The following is a 19,575-nucleotide window of genomic DNA, read 5'->3' on the forward strand; positions in this document are numbered from 1 at the left end:
TAACAGAAGAACCTCCGCTCGTAAAAATGGTACCATTGAATTTAACTAATCAACGGAATAGGGCAATATCTACATTAGTTCTCCCGTTGAAAATGAAAAGATTATTCTCAATGATAGTCAAAGGGATTTTTTGGGGTTTTAAATAAAATATAATTAATGGTACAAGTGCTGGAAGCACCAGTAGCAAGGATCGTGTTATTTTCATCGACTATTCCCCGGGATTCTATTCGGACAGTTGTATATTACTTTAAACTTCATTCGTCGAAGCATCGAGAGTTGGCAATAGCGACGTTCTTCTCCTACGTGTTTTTGAACGAAAAACTAATCAATATCACATTCATCATCACAATCTAAAGCATCTTCAATTATATCGCTGCAAACACTTCTTATTTGGAACTCTGCCAGTTAATTATAAGACTGAATTAGGTGATCTTTTAGTAAAAACAAAAGTCTTGGCTGTAATGTCATGTCATTTTCAACCCATTCGCAAGATTTCAACCGAATAACAAGATGTCATTCGTTTGTCCTGATATTGATTTCTCTGTTCCTACTCTTGGTCTAAGACAGATGGGTCATGGAAAAGAATATTATAAAGGTTGTTCATCAATGTCGGCCTATGCTTTTGGCGGTTTGTTTGCTAAGTTATTTCTCTCTGAACTACCTTCGGCTAAAAATATGTTTTACCGGATGATGTGGATTTTCCATCCTCTACGCGATTTGGGCCCTGGCAAGAATTCATAAAAGTATTGTCGAAAAATAGCAGGTCCAGTAAACGATCCCTTGGCGAGTGATTGAAATCTTGATAAAGTTGAAAAGGTGTAAAAAGTTAAAAATGCTGCCTCACTAATCATTCTCTACTCAGGACAGAAGCAAAAGATATCACTCTTGTAAAAGAAAAAGAAATCAAGGACACAAAGGAAGAAAATTTTTAGATCAAAAAAAGATTTCTTCTCCTAGGGCGAAATAGCATTTCTACCACACAAGGAATCCTATCCGTCAAACACTTCATCTTTAAATCTTTCCAATGCAGAAAATGTTGATGTGAGTGTAAAATATGATTACTAAGATCAATTCTACCCACAACAACCACACTCTGAAAACATCAATTTCCAAATTTATTCCAATGGAGATTAATTCTTGGATTCGTTTTCCACATTTATAGACTTACATTTGTTAGTAAAGAAATCTGAGGGTGAAGTGTCAAGTCCTACTGATGGAGTATCCTATGAATATTGTGTATGGTATTATTAATTTAGACAAGTCAGTGTCTACATAAAGGGAACATTGGAGAGTACTAGTAACTATCTCTCATACGAGCTGCATTCAGTTGATGTTGATGACACCAAAGTCGAATAAGGAATGGTATGGTTTAGCCAATGGATATGAATATAAGACAGATACTGAGTCTACAAATAGAGTTAGAGAGGCTACAACTAGGGAATTACATTTATTTGGGAAAATAAATTATGAGATATTTAATACACCCCAAAAGCTTCCACCCCAATATTAAGGAGTGATAACAATCTCTCAAATTATACGAGATACATTCAGTATATGTTGATGACACCAAATTCATATAAAGAATTGAGGGGCTTAGTCAAGGGTTATGAATAAAAGACAGACCAATACAGTTAGTAATGCTACAACTATGGAATTATATTTATTTGGGAAAATAAATCATGATATATTCAATATACCCTAATAGCTTCCACCCCAATATTAGTTTGGACATAAAATTAACGCTTTTCTCATCCGATTTTACTTTGCGAAAGATATTTACTACAGCACCTGACGTAACAGTGTCTCTCACCTTGGTAATACGTCATGCACGAAATAAATTTGGTATTATTTCTCTTATTCTGGCAGGGGAAAAAACTTGGAGTTAGTTAGAATACTGTCAAACTACTTGTTCCTCATACTATCACCAACCAGCCTCATATTGCCACGGTTTACGCACCTTCACTGACTCTTCATTTAACATTGGCTAAATTCCATCAAAAATTGCATTGACATTTGTAAAAAGTCCTAGTGCTATAAGATCGTGGACAAGTTCCCAAGACAAATTTGAAATGTTTGGACTTTCCTCTCCTTTGTGTAAAGTAAATGTTATCCCATTCTACTGTTTATCCTAGAATAAATCCTATAGGACACTGTATGAGTGGTTAATCAGCTGCTAAATCTAGACCCACAACTACTTGAAAATGGTATAACCAACACAATGTTTGCAAAAGCTTAAGGTATCATTACAATGGACTTATCTGGCACTCAAGATGTAATTTTTCTACGAACAGGAAGTGCACGTTTATAGTAAATTCTTGCCGAGCCATTAGCTGAGATTAATGATTTAATATTGTTAAATTAATTTAAAACTTATTGGAAAATCACCCCCTAAGGCAATGCTAAAACAAACTACACACGATGAACACCATGAACGTGTTTAATTTGGATCCATACATTTCCAAATGCAGGTCCTTTTGTATACCCTTGACTTTCCTTGAACAAATTCAAAGTTTTTACAATATCCTTATCATTGTTAATAGCAGTTTTTCAAAGGTAAGGACAGTTCACTGGCTATAAATCTTTCAAACAACAAAGAATATAAATCTTTTGATCTTCTTTGGATATCATACACATTCTAAGCCCCGCACATAAACACCTTTATTAAAAGCAGTGGTAAATCTATTATTCAAAACCAGAAGAGAAAGCAGGATTTAACAACTAAAAGCTGTGGTTTTCATGAACTATTATATTTCATTTTCCAACGTCGTGGTAATACTTACAGTGAATTTCTCAACATTTACATAGACAACCCTCGCCTCAATGACTTTCTTGTGGAGAATACACTTTCATACCTGTATAATATTAATTTTAGGGCCCTACGAATAAAATTTTCTTATAATTTTCGTGGATTTGTTTGTTTATATAAAAATGTATATACATGAGAATGGCTTTTTTCCTCTTGACATATCATCTTCAGAGTTAGGTAGCCATCAAGAACAACCAAGGGCAGAAGATTATCTGAATTCACTGTGTATTGATCTTGATGCACAAAGTCATGGTCACATTTTCTACAGTAAAAAGTAACTTCACTCTTATTGTATCTCTTTGTTATGTCACAGCTACACTTTACATTCATATTGTAAAATTTAAGTGTTTCAATTGGCTCACAGAATGTGCAATATCACAGATTCCCTTTCTGTAACAGCCGAATAAAAATCAGTAACTTTATAGTCATAGTAGCAGCAATTGTTTTCATAGCGATGTCATAGAAATCAGATCCTATTGTCATTCCCGCAGTTTAAGAATAGACCTGATTCTTCCTCCCGAATGAGTTTAAAACTACGACGATGCCAGTCTTTTATAAATAAACTAAAATCCTGTTTAGGGTTCTTTCCAATTATACCAGGATAGGTTTTCTCCCGCTAATGACATTTATCATATTGACCATTGGAGCATAGGAATCGTCTAGTGTGAGAGTCACAAATCTCTTCAATACAAGAGTTACAGTCTTTAATTTGCGTTGCATATCCTCTATTTAATATACATGGATTCCATAATCTAAGCTGTTCATCATACTTGTCAAAAATTGTACAATTCTCCTAAGATGACGAGCTGCCCAAAGCATACACATAAATTGTGGACATGTAGAGAACATTTATTCAAAGTTGACTCTCTCACTGTCAAAAGGAAACTGACTTGCGATCGATAAAAAGAGTGTTTTTTTCTAGTTCTAGAGAAAAAGGAGGGGTAATCGAGAGACATCACTCTCCAAATCAACTAAATCCATTTGGACAGGTTTTTCTAAACTGTCTACTTATTTGTTAGTGTCATGAAAAATCATGGATTGAAAAATCATTTGGATAGAGTTTTAAATCATAATTGAATATCTAAGATACCGTTAAAAAGAAAATCCATAATAACATTTTGCTTTGTTTCGATTAGTATGTTAGAGAATTGATAATGTGTGTTTGAACCACGACTCTTAAGTATCTTATAATAATTAAAAGCTGGAGATTGATATTTCATTATATCGTTAAGCATTCTTTGAGAGAATATATTCTTTTACACTATTAACTTTTGAAGTTGATCATTTAGATTCAAGCATTTTTCCAAAATCAGAAGATTCCACATGATTTTATGTTTCCTAAATCGATCCATTTTTTATCCAAAACACTCTTACAGTTGATTACAGACTAAATAACGAATCCAATTATTTTTTATATTTTGAGGTATACCTAGAGATAGGAGTGGTAACCTAATAAAAATATTTAACAAGAAAAAAATTTCGATTGACAAACAATTTTTTTTCACATTAATCACTCATCACTCATTTTCATCACAAATCACTCAATCACTCATATAAATAACTAATTTTTCACATACTGATTTAAGTTATTGTCGTCAATGTGTTTCACTATTGCATTTAAAGAAACTTGAAGTCAATGTATAAGCAATATGTTAATTTTTGCTGAAAAACATAACTGTTCTTTCAATTTGAGTTTGCTCATTGATATCACATATCTCGCAATCATCTCATCCGATTCAAGGCTTAGTCGACATCCCCTTGTAATTTCTACTGCCGCGTTTGGCAGTCTTGTCTTTGTACCTTTTTTGCTGCCAACTCCACTATCAACTTCCAATAGTGTAAACAAGCCACTCGTTTTTTCTATTATGTCTTGTCAAATAAAACTCGATGAAAAAGAGTATATTCAAACTGTTCTCTCTCTGAGTTCTACTTTCTTATTAGTAAAAAATATATTTAAAATCCGGTCTTATATTGGATGTGGTTGCTAATGGTGGTTGATAGGACCTCTCGGGTATATGTAAATTATGTCCCCGTTTAAATGTGTAAATTTTTTGCCTGTTGGAATATAGACATTATATATCAGCCGCAATATGCTAATGAGATATACTCTCTGTAATATTCTAATGGGGGTTACCGTCTGTAATATGCACATGAGCACTCGTATTCGCTTAAGATCTTTAGAGCCTCAGGCGTTTATTTTGGAGTATAGGCAAATTTTGTTCCCGTCGTCCGTATTGACTAACTACTACTTACTGATACTTGCTACTACTACAGGTACGGATATTACTTCTAATTCTACCTCTAATGTTATTATTGAACTAAATCAAAAGATTTTAAGTGTATCCAAGTTGTCAAAATGGCATAGATGTAATAACTCAGTTATAGAATAGGTAATTAAGTTTTAATTATTAGTGAAAGCTGGAAGGGACGTAAAACTATTTCAAAATAAACTGTGTGCATAAGATTGTCAGAAGAGTGTCTGTGCGTTATCCTAGAAGAAACTAGTGGTATTATACTGGACGTTCGGGGTGTGCTTTTTGGATGTTAACCTACAGAAAAAGACACCTTGCGCAGGATGTATCTGAATTCTACTTCTAATGCTATTATTTAACTAAATCAAAAGAGTTTAAGTGTATCCAGGCTGTCGAAATGGTATAGATAAGGTTTATCCAAAGGATGTATCTGTGACACCTCAGGAATGGCTAATGGTAGCAAATTAAAATTGTTAGGGCCTTTTTGGTAGGAAACTGAACCAAATCAAAATGTTGCTAAGGATGTTAAAAAGATGTATCTGTGATATCTTAGGAAATGTTAAGGGAATGAAGTAGAAACTTTCATGACATGTGTAGGATGATAGTTGAATAATACGTATCTATACTCAGGGTTGAAAAGTAATGGGGATCAGAATTTCATCGGTCCTACAGAGTCCCAAAGACTATTCAGATTTCCAACCCAAGTACTTGAACGTTTTTCCATAGCCGTCAATCCCTATCATTATATTGGAATTATTAAGCATTGTTTCAAAGTTTGTCTCGTGTATAAATAGTAAGCCAAAATCTTGATTCTTATAGAGGAAAACCGGAATGATTTAAAATATTCTAGTTGTAATAAATGAAAAATACTATGTCACTTAATAACAAATAGAAGGTGATTTTAAAACTGTTTAAACCAAATAAGTTTTTTCAAAGAAGAATAAAGAGCTACATTAAACCAAAGATGAGCAAAAAAAGTCCAATAATTTTTTTTAAATAACAATACCATAAATCACCATTAATAAATAAGAGAAACCAAGAAGGAACAGTAATTGCAACAAATAGCCAAGTCAAGCTTAAAACGAGGAGAAACTGACACAAGAAGTAGTAGTGATAATCCCCCCCCCACCTCCGCGTCTCATAAGGACCCCCAAAAAAGTTACACTTTACTAAAACTCAAAAAAATTTCAACATTTTCTATTTGTTATCCTTAATAAATCCAGAATTATTAAGACATTCAAGATGAATATCGGTGCTTATATTAAACTGTCAATCCACATTCATTTTTGGGGGAGCAGGGGCCTTAATGTCTACAAGATTTTTGTGTTAATATTTCTATTCACATACGTAACTGGTATAAGAATAAAGCTCATCCATAGTAAAGTTAGGGAGTATTTACGAAACACGATGTTCTCCCTATCCCCCTTAGATTTGAAATAAATGTCTTTTTTGGTATTTCTTTTTATTCGTATTTTATATTTTTTTTTGTATTACTAAGGCATTTGAAATACAAATTTCAAACAATAGGAATAATTGATATATTTTATTATTTTTTATAATTTATTTTAATTTGAGTATTTGTTTTTAAAAATTGAGAAAAGCTAAATTTTTAATTGTTCCTTTTTCTGACACGTAGCATTCCTCTGTTCCATTATGCCTCCAAGTACACAGCGACGCTTGTTTCATAAAAAGGTGAACTTTGAACTTCTGATTAGGGTGGCGAGAGGAGGTACTTTAATGTGTACAAGCATTTTCGTGTTAATACTTTTTTCCGTATACAAAATTCACATAAAAGGTGAGCTCATCCATTAAACAATTAGGGAGCATTACGAAAACCCATAATGAAGGAAACCGCAATATTGTGGACCCTTTAAAAAAAAACACCAAAAAAACTTTCAGTCACGATACTGCGCGATTCAAAAGTATTTTTCTAATCAGTGTTCTATCACGTAGTTGTTTAATATAAAAGGAGAGAAAAGGATGAAGCAACAACCCAAAAAGAATAACCACAACTATCAAGGTCATCTCGAACCAGAGATGGTTCCAACAACGAATGGGATGACAGAAGCGATGCATTTAAATAAAGAATGATTTTGAAGCAATTATTTTTACCATCATTTTATTATATAAGATTACACAAGAAGTGGGGTAGCTATACTTCTTCAGCTAAAAAATAAGCATTTTTCTTTACTACATCAAAAGCTTCTTAAGCTTGTTTTCTTTTTACCAAGCTGTTACTGGGTAAACTTCATCTCTCCTGAAAAGAAAAAATATATCAATTATAAGAAATTAGATTTTTACTTAAATTAAAAACTGAATAAGTTTGGCTTGGTTGAATCAGTTTACAACAAATCAACTGTAATAATCAAGTGTGTGTGCGTGTATATGTGTGTGTGTGTGTGTGTGCGTGTGTGTGTGTGTGTGTGTGTGTGTGTGTGTGTGTGTGTGTGTGTGTGTGTGTGTGTGTGTGTGTGTGTGTGTGTGTGTGTGTGTGTGTGTGTGTGTGAGTGTGCCTGTTTCTTTGAGGGAACAACATTTAGACTTTTCTTATAAATACTGCAAATTATTGGCAACACATGAAGCACATTTTGGTAATTGGGATTTAATTAAGCATGAAGTAAACGCAAGTGCTTCTCCTCTGGTCCGTAGTCGTCCCTATAATTGTTCCCATGCTTTATAGCCAGTATTACTAGTACAGGCGAACGGGCCAAAAATATGGGTCTACCCCAAACAAAGTGCAACAGAAATAATTTTATACCATGTTTTGGAGAAAAAAAAACTTAAAAACATATTTAAAGTTGTATATTCTAGGTCGACGTAAAACTAGTTTTTTGTTGTTTTTTTTTTTCGCGTCAATTTTCTCAGTTATTTCTAAAAATTTGAATTGTCGGTAAATGTTAGTTTTTCTGTGTATGAAGTACTGTCTCGATGTAAAATGAAGAGCTGAGCCCAAAAATGAAAGCAAATTGGATGTAAAATTTAACAGAAAAATTATCATTATCATCAATATATGATTTTACCGTTTTCATCATTGTGACCTCTTTGTCACCAAACTATCAGAAGGCAACTATTCTGACATAAAATGATGAGCTGAGCCCAAAATCAAATTAACTTGATGTAGTGTCTACTAGAAAACCCGTTTCGTATTCATCCATTTGCACTTATTTATTTTTATTTGATATGTTTCTCGTATCACTTATTGTCCACCAATTTGTCGATTGATTGTAAAAAAAAATAAGCGGGTTGAAAAATTATAGTTGAGTCGTTTAGAAGAGCCAAACGAAATTTTTTAAGAGCCGAAAGATCTGGGTCATGGAATCTCCACTTAAAATCCACCTCTGACATGCTACCTTATCTAGCGGCACCTGGGCAAAACAATTACAAAAAATTAGGTGAGCTTTACCTTGAGCGATTAATCAAGCTCCATGAAACCCATCCTGCCATTTATAAAGCCTTCCAGAATGGGATGTATATGATCAGGCGTTCTAATAGATTCTGGGCTGGCCTCTCCACGGATCTTGTCATTGATCAGGAGCTCATGCGTTGTCTTCAGACAGCTGGTGGCCCTACCAACGGAATTGGTATGACAGAGGTTCAAAGGTTCTTATGGGTTGTGTCTCGACCAGTATGCTTTTCTCTAAATCTTCCAATGTAGGATACATCACAAGTTTTTAGGGAACTAGTGGACAATATAAGGAAATGTCTGAGCAGAGGCAGCTAAGAGACTGTAAAGACACCCAGATCCTTATCAATTTCCTAGAAAAAGAATCTCCATTTGATGGGGATCTTCAACTAAGAAATATCACCAATAGTCTGACAGCCGACGAATTTGACAATGTTGATTTTGCTAGAGATTTAGGCCCTAAAAATTATTGAATCCATGTCTGGAAAGCTGGTCGCTGATTTTGTGTTTCGACAATAACAACAGACAGTTTAAATTACTACAAAGCCAAATCCAGGTGGAGATTTCAAAAGACTGGACCCCAATCTCCTTTTTCAGAGGTTCAGCAAAGAGGATCAATCATACGGAGTCTGAGTACTTTCAATACGAACTGTGTTCCTACCTGAGATCACTTTTCACAGTTCTTGCATGCTCCGGTGTCCGAACAAGCCAGAGTTGGCCAAGGCTATAGGCACAAGCTTGTAATCTTGAGGAGTGCTCTACTCCCCTTCCCAAAGGTATTCGATATATCATCGACGGTGGAGCTCTTCTTCTCAGAATCCCATGGGCCAAGAACGAACAATACTCCATAATCAATGACCATTATGCTACTTACGTGACCAAAAGCATCGATCTCTCACTATTGTGTTCGACGGCTACAATGGTGGAGCCACCATGAAGGATATGGCCCAGTCGAAGAGAAGTCGTATAATCTGCTGTTAAATCTTCTTCGCATCAGATATGCAGCTGAAGGTAAAAAATAATGAGTTGGTGTTCTGCATGAAAAACAAGGCCATGTTGATCCGCGCGTCGGCTGTTTATCACCGATCAAATGGCTTCGTTGTAGTCCAGGTACAAGGTGATGCAGATGTCCCAAATGAGCAAGCTGCTGTTGATTCTTCCCAGTATTATGACACTGCCGTCACTGGAGATGATACTCATCTTTTGGTTCTATTGGGGTTCTTTTGGTTCCCTTGGGAACATATACGCCTTTTTTAGGTATTTTTTCAGCATTGTATTGGCTGCTTATGTGACTAACATTCACATCCCTGGATTTCTTCTACCACCATCACAAAGAGCTTCTGAACCACGTCTTAATTGACTGGAAAAACTAGAATAAATAGCATTCACCATGTGAACTTTACGTAAAGAGGAGTTGTCAATCAAGGACAAAGTATAGGCATCAGGGACTTATCTGGGACATGGTGACCAATCAAGCAAAAAACTATTCTCTGCTCCTTAGCCAAAGTTCAACAAAGCTCATTCAACAAAGACATGACATCTGATTCTTTTGGCTCACGCCATCCGAGGCTGTGACTCTACCTCATGGATCCATAGAGTGGGAAAAGACCAAGCTCTGAAGAAGCTAATGGCAGATGTCGATTTTCGCAAATCAGATACAGTTTTCATGCTGAGGTCAGCTTCTAAGGAGGAAGTAAGTGTTGCTGGAGAAGACTCTCTGCTCATGATATATGACTCATCAAAATGGGGAAAATCTCAACGAACTCCAAAGGGAAGTTTTTAAAATGAAGGTGACTACTGTTAGCACTTTTTTGCACCCAGAACAGTTACCACCAACTTCTGAACAGATACGCCTTTTTAGGTATTTTTTCAGCATCGTAAAGGCGGCTTATATGACTTAGAGAGAGAGAGAGAAGTTTATTAATATTAAATGGAAGACAATACAAAATACAATTCAAAATCGAATTACAATCCACATAACTCCCCTCGAAAGGCTCCATGGCCAGGGATACAAGCAATAAATTCAATATAGGAAATCACATATAGCAGTTCACAGGCAATATATTTATTGGGGATACAATATAAGCAACGACTAGAAAGAGAAAAAAAAAAAAAAAAAAAAAAAAAAAAAAAAAAAAAAACATAGAGAACATACCTGAGGCCTAGAAGCAAAGTGCAGAGAGGAAAACCACACACCACTAACAAAACTCAGGGGCCATCAACTCCTCAGAGGAAAAAAAATTAATCTATTTGATTCTTTACTAAATGATCCTTAAGAATCCTTCTAAAAGTCCCAAACGAGTGGAATTTCTGCACTGAAGAAGATAGTGAATTCCATACCTGTTGACAAGCAATGTGGGGATTGAAATCTGATCGAATAGTAGGGGTAGGCGGAAAGTAGATATTATTTGAAGACCGAAGGCTATTATGAGAAAGCCATTGAGCCAAAAAAAAAATATATGCAAATTTCGTTTTGATTATTCCTCTGCGTAAAAAATTATGAAGCCTTAAATATATTTTATTTAAAAAAAAATGCAAATTTCGTTTTGATTATTTCTCTGCGGAGAGCCAAAATCAAAACATGCATTGATTCAAAAACGTTCAGAAATTAAATAAAAAAAACTAGTTTTTTTAACTGAAAGTAAGGAGCGACATTAAAACTTTAAACGAACAGAAATTACTCCGTATATGAAATGGGTTGTCCCCTCCGCAGTCCCTCGCTCTTTACGCTAAAGTTTGACTCTTTGCCACAATTCTACTTTTTAAAACAATTAAAACTGTAGCGTAAAGAGCGTGGGACTGCGTAATAATCTCTGTTCGTTTTAAATTTCAATGCTATTCCTTACTTTCATTTGAAAAAACGTTTTCATGTTTATTTTTTCATTGTTTTTTTTACAGTAATGCTAGAAAATCCTGCGCCCTTTTCATTGAATTTTTCTTCCCCCATGACATATTCCTCAAAGGAAAGATCCTCCCACAAAGCCCTCTCCCATCAACCCCACCCCCCAAACCAAAAAATCCCCATGAAAACGTCTGTACACTTCCCAATAACCATTACTATATGTAAACACTGGTCAAAGTTTGTAACTTGCAGCCCCTCCCTCAGGGATTGTGGGGGAGTAAGTCATTCCCAAAGACATAGTTATTATGGTTTTCGACTATGTTGAACAAAATGGCTATCTTAAAATTTTAATCTGTTGACTTTTGGAAAAAAATGAGCATGGGAGGGGGCCTATTTGCCCTCCAATTTTTTTGGTCACTTAAAAAGGGCACTAGAACTTTTCATTTCCGTTAGAATGAGCCCTCTCGCGATATTCTAGGACCACTTGGTCGATAAGATGACACCTGGGAAAAAAACAAAAAAAAAACAAACAAATAAACACGCACCCGTGATTTGTCTTCTGGCAAAAAATACAAAATTCCACATTTTTTAGATAGGAGCTTGAAATTTTTGCTATAGAGTTCTCTGATATACCGAATGCGATAGTGTGATTTTCGTTAAGATTCTATGACTTTTAGGGGATGTTTCCCCCTTTTGTCCAAAATAGGGCAAATGTTCTCAGGCTCGTAACTTTTGATGACAAAGACTAAATTAATTGAAACTTATATATTTAGAATCAGCGTAAAAATTAGATTCTTTTGATGTATCTTTTAGCATCAAAATTCCGTTTTTTAGAGTTTCGTTTACTATTGAGCCGGGTCGCCCCTTACTACAGTTCCTTACCACGAACTGTTTGAAAAGAAAATAATTCGGTATTTCGGGGCTTCTGACATTATTACTCCTTTGCGGAAGTTAGGCTCAAAATTGAAAAAGGATTATATTTTTTCTCTGGGCCCCTTCCACCTCTTAGTTCGTTTATTTTCCCGTTAGTTTTCACCTGTTTTCGCTTTATAGTTGTGTTATCTCTTAGCAGTTCTTTCGTTAGTTGAGTTATGGTTGTGGTATATATGCTTTATCGCTCGTATAGTTGTTTTATTTTCAAATTATACTCCATAATAGAGAGGCTCCGAACACCCAGCATTGTATATTAAGCTCTTAATTTGACGTTTTTTTCTAACGTGACCAGATTCGTCCTGCGCCCTTTTCATTGAATTTTTTCCCCCATGGCATATTTCTCCAAGGAAAGATCCTCCCACATAGCCCCCTCACTCAACCCTACCCCCAAAACCAAAAAAATCCCCCTGAAAACGTCTGTACACTTCCCAATAACCATTATTATATGTAAACACTGGTTTAAGTTTGTAACTTGCAACCCCTCCCCCAGGGACTGTGGGGGAGTAAGTCATCCCCAAAAACATAGTTATTATGATTTTCGACTATGCTAAACAAAATGGCTATCTCAAAATTTTGATCCGTTGGCTTTGGGAAAAAAATGAGCGTGGGAGGGGGCCTAGATGCCCTCCAATTTTTTTGGTCACTTAAAAAGGGCACTAGAACTTTCTATTTCCGTTAGAATGAGCCCTCTTGCGATATTCTAGGACCACTTGGTCGATACGATGACCCCTGGGAAAAAAAAAAACAAACAAACAAATAAACACGCACCCGTGATTTGTCTTCTGGCAAAAAATGCAAAATTCCACATTTTTGTAGATAGGAGCTTGAAACTTCTACAGTAGGGTTCTCTGATACGCTGAATCTGATGGTGTCATTTTCGTTAAGATCCTACGACTTTTAGGGCTCGTAACTTTTGATGGCTAAGACTAAACTTGATGAAACTTATATATTTAAAATCAGCATTAAAATGCGATTCTTTTGATGTAGCTATTGATATCAAAATTAAATTTTCTAGAGTTTTTGTTACTATTGAGCCGGATCGCTCCTTACTACAGTTCGTTACCACGAACTGTTTTATCATGGCTACATGGTTTCTGAATGAAAGGTTCTCATCAAGCAGGATACCAAGAAACCGGACCACCCGATTCTCTGGTCTACACAAGGAGCCTTGTGACACCTGAAGGTGTGTAAGTGGAGGGAAAGCTATACCAATTCGAGAAAAAATAAGAAAATGTGATTTACCAACATTCAAGACTAAGTAATTGGCATTAAACCATGACATAACTCTATCGAATAGTGCCACAAGGTTAGACTTGACATCACATTCGGTCTTCCCAAGGGTCCCAAGAGTGGTATCATCAGTAAAAGCAACAAGAAAATCTTCATTGGAAGAAGTATTGGAAAACGATTATTGGAACACTGACACAGCTTGCAACATGCTTGAGGCTTGGTGTTTTCCACAGCCAAAATCAGATCATTAAAATAAATCAAAAATAAAATGGGACCAAGAACAGATCCCTGCGGGACGCTATAATATACTTCAGAAGGGCTCCGGAAAAGTGGATCAATTGAAATAAGCCTACCAGAAAGATATGAATCAAACCAAGAATAAGCGTTTGATCTTATACCAATACGTGATAGTTTCCAAAGAAGAATCCGATGAGTCAAGGAATCAAAAGCTTTACGAACATCCAAAAATAAAGGTGCCGGGATATGACCAGAATCTATAGCAGAAGGAATGAAATTCGATAAAGCTGCACAAGCATGCTCCGTAGAGTGACTCGCTCGGAATCCCAACTGAAAATCATGCAAAAAATCCTTTGCATCCAGAAAACTATGAAGCCTGGATAGCATAGCCTTCTCAAAAATTTTGCTGAAAACAGATAAGAGAGAAATCGGCCTATAATTAGCAGGATCACTCCGAGAACCACCTTTATAGAGTACTATAACTTTAGCTCGCTTAAGAAATTCAGGAAAAATACCTTTCTCGAATGACAGATTGGCGAGCTTAGTCAGTGGTGACAGAATAGCAGGCAGAATGGCACGGAAAACCCTTGTAGGAATTTTTTCTGGTCCTGAAGAGGATAATCCCTTAAGAGCGTTCACGATACGAGCTACCTCAAACTCAGAAACAGAATTCAAGACCACGACTTCAAACATGAGGGTCCAAGAAAGGCTCTGAAATCGCAACGAGAAGTTGCACAGTTTGCAGAGGAAGCAGTTACCTTTCCTATATTATCAAAATAAGAGGTAAGCTCTAGCTGAACATCTACATCTTCTTGGACGGTCTTACCATCGATTTTCAGCATTGATGGAACTGAAGGCAGAGGGGGAGTAGGTCTAAGAACTGAATTAATTAAATACCATGTCTTCCTCACATCCTTCCTACATTCAGAAAATGATAACATTCACATGTCTGGATTTCTTCTACCACCATTACAAATAGCTTCTGAACCAAGTCTTAATTGAAATGACTGAAAAACTAGAATGAATAGCATTCATCATGTGAACTTTATGTAAAGATGAGTTGGCAATCAAGGACAAAGTATAGGCATCAGGGACGTATCCGGGACATGGTGACCAATCAAGCAAAAAACTATTCTCTTCACCTTAGCAAAAGTTCAACAAAGCTCCACGAATATGGGATATTCAAAAATTGAAAGAAAAGCTGGGCCAAGAGACAAGCCATCTGATTCTTTTTGTTCACGCCATCCCAGGCTGTGACTCTACTTCACGGATCCACAGAGTGGGAAAAGACCAAGCTCTGAAGAAGCTAATGGCAGATTCCAATTCTCGCAAATCAGCTGCAGTTTTCATGCTGAATTCAGCTTCTAAGGAGGAAGTAAGGGTTGCTGGAGAAGACTCTCTGCTCATGATATATGGCTCAGCAAAATGGGGAAATCTAAATGAACTCCACAGAGAAGTTTTCAAAAAGAAGGTGACTACTGTTAACACGTTTGTGCACCCAGAACAATTACCACCAACTTCTGATGTGGCTAAATTCCACAGTTACAGGGTTTTCTACCATGTCCAGGTATGGAGTGGAGATCCTTATTCTGAACTTAAAGCCGAGGAAAGGGGTTATAAAAATAAACCCCTATACATTAAATACTGACGTCCCACCATCCCCTCGTCTACTTTTGAAAATTGTGAAGTGCTTCTGCTATCTGGAATGTAGCTCAATTAGATGCAGTTGCTTTAAAAACGGCTTAACTTGCAAGACAACGTGTAAAATGTGCCGTGAGATATTTCATATATCTAAGGTAATCATGAGAATAAGTTGTGAATATTAGTTGGAGTTTGATTATGTATTTCAAATATTCATAAAGTTGATACGTTAATTTTATTAGTTGTGAATACTTGTCAGTTCGCTGATAATAGTTTATTCTAAGAGTGATTTTAAATGTCAGCTACTTTAAACTAGTTTCATAGATGATTTCCCTTTTCTAATATTTTGCATGTTTTAATAAACATCTTGCAATCACTTGTTTTGGCTGATAGAGCCAAAAATGATCAGATTCAGGCTAACTAATTATTAGACACCAAAACCGACAATTTAGCCAGCAAAAGATGGTCTGGTAAAAAAAAAGTGGTTCACAACGACGAGAAGCGTAAAAAAAATTCTGATATTGATGACTATGAAACTTTTTTTTACATACCGTACACCAAATTTCACTACATTTTTGCGCTCATTTTGTCTTTATGCATCGGAATAATAATTCAGTTCAAGAAAAACGAACAATTACCGGAGCTTAATTTTTTGTTAGGAAATGAGAAAACTGACGCGATATACAACAAAACTGGTTTTGCTTCGACCTAGAATGTGCAACTTTGGATGTGTTGTTCAAATTTTTTTTATCTACAACATGGTGTAAAAATTATTTCTACTGCAATTTGTTTGGGGTCAAACTCTAGTTTGCCTTGACTATAAGGGAAAAATACAGCTCGTTATTACAGGCTGGAATCGTAAAAGAGGGTGAAGGTCCCTTTGGTTCGTCAGTCATCCTTATTAAAAACGAAAACAATAATTTTTACCAGGATATTATCATATGTTAGTGAAGGAGTCTGACCGTAATAAGATAGATTTTTTCTGCAGTTATGGTAGATTTTATCTTGATTTTACAATATGCTGTCGTCTTTTGAACGATACCAATAGAGGAAATTTTCTACCCATTACGGCACAATATCTTAGGGGTTATTCTGGATGACGTTACGTCGTATACTGGGGATTATGATTCGGTTTTCGTAGTTTTGTAGGAGGTCTTTTCTAGAATTCAAAACTCTGGCTTGCAGTTGTGTTCTTTAAAATACAAGTTTTTGGCAATGTCTATTTCATTTCTAATTATGTTTTGGAGGAGGGTATTATCAAATCAACCCCTCAAAACAATTTGTCTGTCCAGGATTTGCAATACCCGCCTAATTTGAAGGAACTGAGAGCTGTGTAAGGATTATTTTCGTGGTTCTGAAAATACGTTACTAGTTTTACCACCATAGCTTGTCCATTGAATTTGCTGACGAAAAAGGATGTGGAACCTAATTTGGATTAAAGAAAAACAGTCCTTTTGATATCCCTAGGGAGAAGCTGGTTAGTTTACCTATTCATTGTCTTCCATCAAAAGATCAGGGATGCTATGCTGTCTTCTCATCACTGTCAGATGCAAGTGCCAACAGGATTTCAGCTACGTTTATGGAGGCTATGTATCTCTCCTCTGGAGAGGGAGGATTGAAGTTCAAGTTACTCTGTAGTAATGATGAAAAGTATACATTTATGTTAGGTATGAATTGGTATTCATTTTCTTTTTTCTACTGATAGCGGTAAGAGACATTTCGGGTTCTGTATGGAACAGTATAATATGCACTGAAAGGAAAACTTCGAGCCCACTAACAGACTCGTCTGGAATGACTCGTTGTGTTTCTTCAAAAATCCCTAAAAGAAGCACAGAAGCCTTTTTTCGAAAACTTTCGATAAACATGACCAGACCTACAATTCAGAAAGAACCAAATGAAACCAATATCTGACGAAAAATTTGGATTTTACGAAACAAGTTCCAAATATACCGCATTGTACCAGGACCTCTAAATTGTACAAAAAACGATACGATTGTACCGCGTTGGCCATAGCAAAGCATGGAGAGAGGCGAAGCAGATACTTATCAAATTGGAAAGACCTTGATCTTATTTTGATAGGATCTGCTGTTGTTAACAATTTCCAAAAGGGAGGGGTACACAGAACGCGAGGAAATAAAAACACTCTGAAACCTAGCAAGAAGCGCCCAGTTAACCCAAGTTTGACATGAAACACCAAATATGTAAAGTACTGAAATTGGACATTTGAGCAGATTAAGAAGAATTTAATGGGTGTGGCGGATAAGAAGCAATATGGGGAGGCCAAAATAAATAAGTCGGTCAACTGGATGAATGCAGCTATTCCCAAAATCTACATATAAAACTGGATTTGGTTTTCCAATTCAACCAACTTTGTGGCATTCAGCTTGAAGAGTTTTGAAAGTTTTTGTTAACCATTGGATGATCCAGCTTATACTCAAAATGTCTTCGCATAGTGTACCAAAGACATATTGACGGAGGATAAAATCAGTGAGGTTGAGCGAAGATCATAGTGTCGATAACGCAGTTATTGAAAAATCCCGGTGATGTGACTGGTCCTTGATTGACCCCTTCTTTACTACAACAAATCTACTACAAGGAACAGGTGGCATGCCGTTATCAGCCGGAAGCTTCATACAGATGAATAATCTCGAAAACAAAATTCGAAGAAAAGGAAATTCAAAGTGACACTTTTTGTGATGAAAAAAAATTTAAAAAAGTGACACTGTGTCTAATGAGAAAAACACGATGATGCTTCTCGCAATGAAAGATAAGAACAATGACATTTTAACGTGAAAAAACAAGGGCACTTTATCTAATTACAGAGTCAGAGGCTAATTTTTTGTAACAGCATTTTGGACATTGACAAGAACATCAATGACAAAAAGGAGATGACAAAAAAGTTTTGTTGCAAACTCTCTGTACATGATCTTCTACTGTTTACCTTTGTTAAATGACACGCAATATTTCTCATATTCAGGAACATATTCAGGAATATATTCTGGAACATATTCAGGAATATATCCAGGAATATATTCAGGAACATATTCAGGAATATGTTCAGGAACATATTCAGGAATACATTCAGGAAAATATTCAGGAACATATTCTGGAATATATTTAGGAACATATTCAGGAATATATCCAGGAATATATTCAGGAATATACTCAGGAGCATATTCAGGAATATATTCAGGAATCTAATACATTTTTGTTAATCTAGATAAACAAATACGTGATTATCTTACGTGATTTTTTGGTCAAAATGGCTGCTCTTCTTCTTTTCACTCGAAGTGGCAACTACCGTAGATGCACTGACAGCAGATTTGTCATCATTTTTATCCTCTTTGTAAAAGTACTTATAATATATGTACTCAATAATCAAAGTGATTATAGATAGAGCAATTCCAATAAAAATGATGACGAACACTCCACCTAAAATGGAAAGTGAAACATAAACATTTTCTTATTTAGAATTGTTAGACAGCTTGGTTTGTCAAAGTTTTACAAACATGTCTGTAATGAGGTTGATGAGGATTATTATTAGTTTCTGATGGTACTTTTCTTTCTAAGACAGTCAACTTAACTCCTTCAATGATATCTGTAGTAAATCTGATATATGTAGTACTATCTTTAGTTGTTGGAAAGAGTCTATTAAATATTACTAAAACCATTCCAAAACACTGAGTTTAATCAGAGCAGATTGAGAAAAGTCATTTAACCAGCATGGATTTAAAACTACGAAAATCAGGTATAATAAAAGCTAATTGAAAAAATTAAACATCTAAATTACCATCTTTGGTATGCAATTGCTGACCAACAAAGTGACAAAGTAAAATTAAAATTTCCATTAATAGTTAAAACTTTAATTTATATCTTTCTGTAATTATTAAATTACAAATTTATTTTTTACAAAGAAGCAGAATAAATATTAGTTTTCATTTTTATTTTAAAATTTTATTAAACTAAACTCTTTTGAATTTTTCTTGTCTGGATGGCGGGAACTCCACAGTAAGAAGCATTCTAATACTTTAATCTCAATTGAACCTGAGTTAAAGGCTTAAGACTCCTCAATTATTGGTTTCTTGTACTCTTTGAGCTCGACCTAAAAGTGGTAAATCAAAATGAGATTCCGTAAAAATGACCTGGTCTACTTTATGAGTATTTAACAGGCTTGGATACATCTATTTCAATATTAGTTAACTCTTATAGTCCAAAAACTCAGACGGTAGAT

At 35.4% G+C, this 19,575-nt stretch overlaps 1 protein-coding gene across 2 annotated transcripts in view; it reads right to left on the reverse strand.

Moving 5' to 3' along the window:
- Positions 1-7,173: 7,173 nt before the first annotated feature.
- The window catches only part of LOC136024953 (ionotropic receptor 25a-like), a 106,889-nt gene continuing 94,487 nt past the window's right edge, over positions 7,174-19,575 (reverse strand). For both annotated transcript variants that reach the window (XM_065700548.1, XM_065700549.1), the window contains exons 13-14: positions 18,590-18,776; positions 7,174-7,315 (exon numbers count right to left, since the gene is read on the reverse strand). In XM_065700548.1, coding sequence (XP_065556620.1) covers positions 7,282-7,315; positions 18,590-18,776 — 221 coding nt within the window. In that variant the 3' untranslated portion in view covers positions 7,174-7,281. The remainder of the gene's footprint in view (positions 7,316-18,589; positions 18,777-19,575) is intronic.

Source organism: Artemia franciscana, chromosome 3, assembly GCF_032884065.1.
Source record: "Artemia franciscana chromosome 3, ASM3288406v1, whole genome shotgun sequence".
Taxonomy (NCBI): domain Eukaryota; kingdom Metazoa; phylum Arthropoda; class Branchiopoda; order Anostraca; family Artemiidae; genus Artemia; species Artemia franciscana.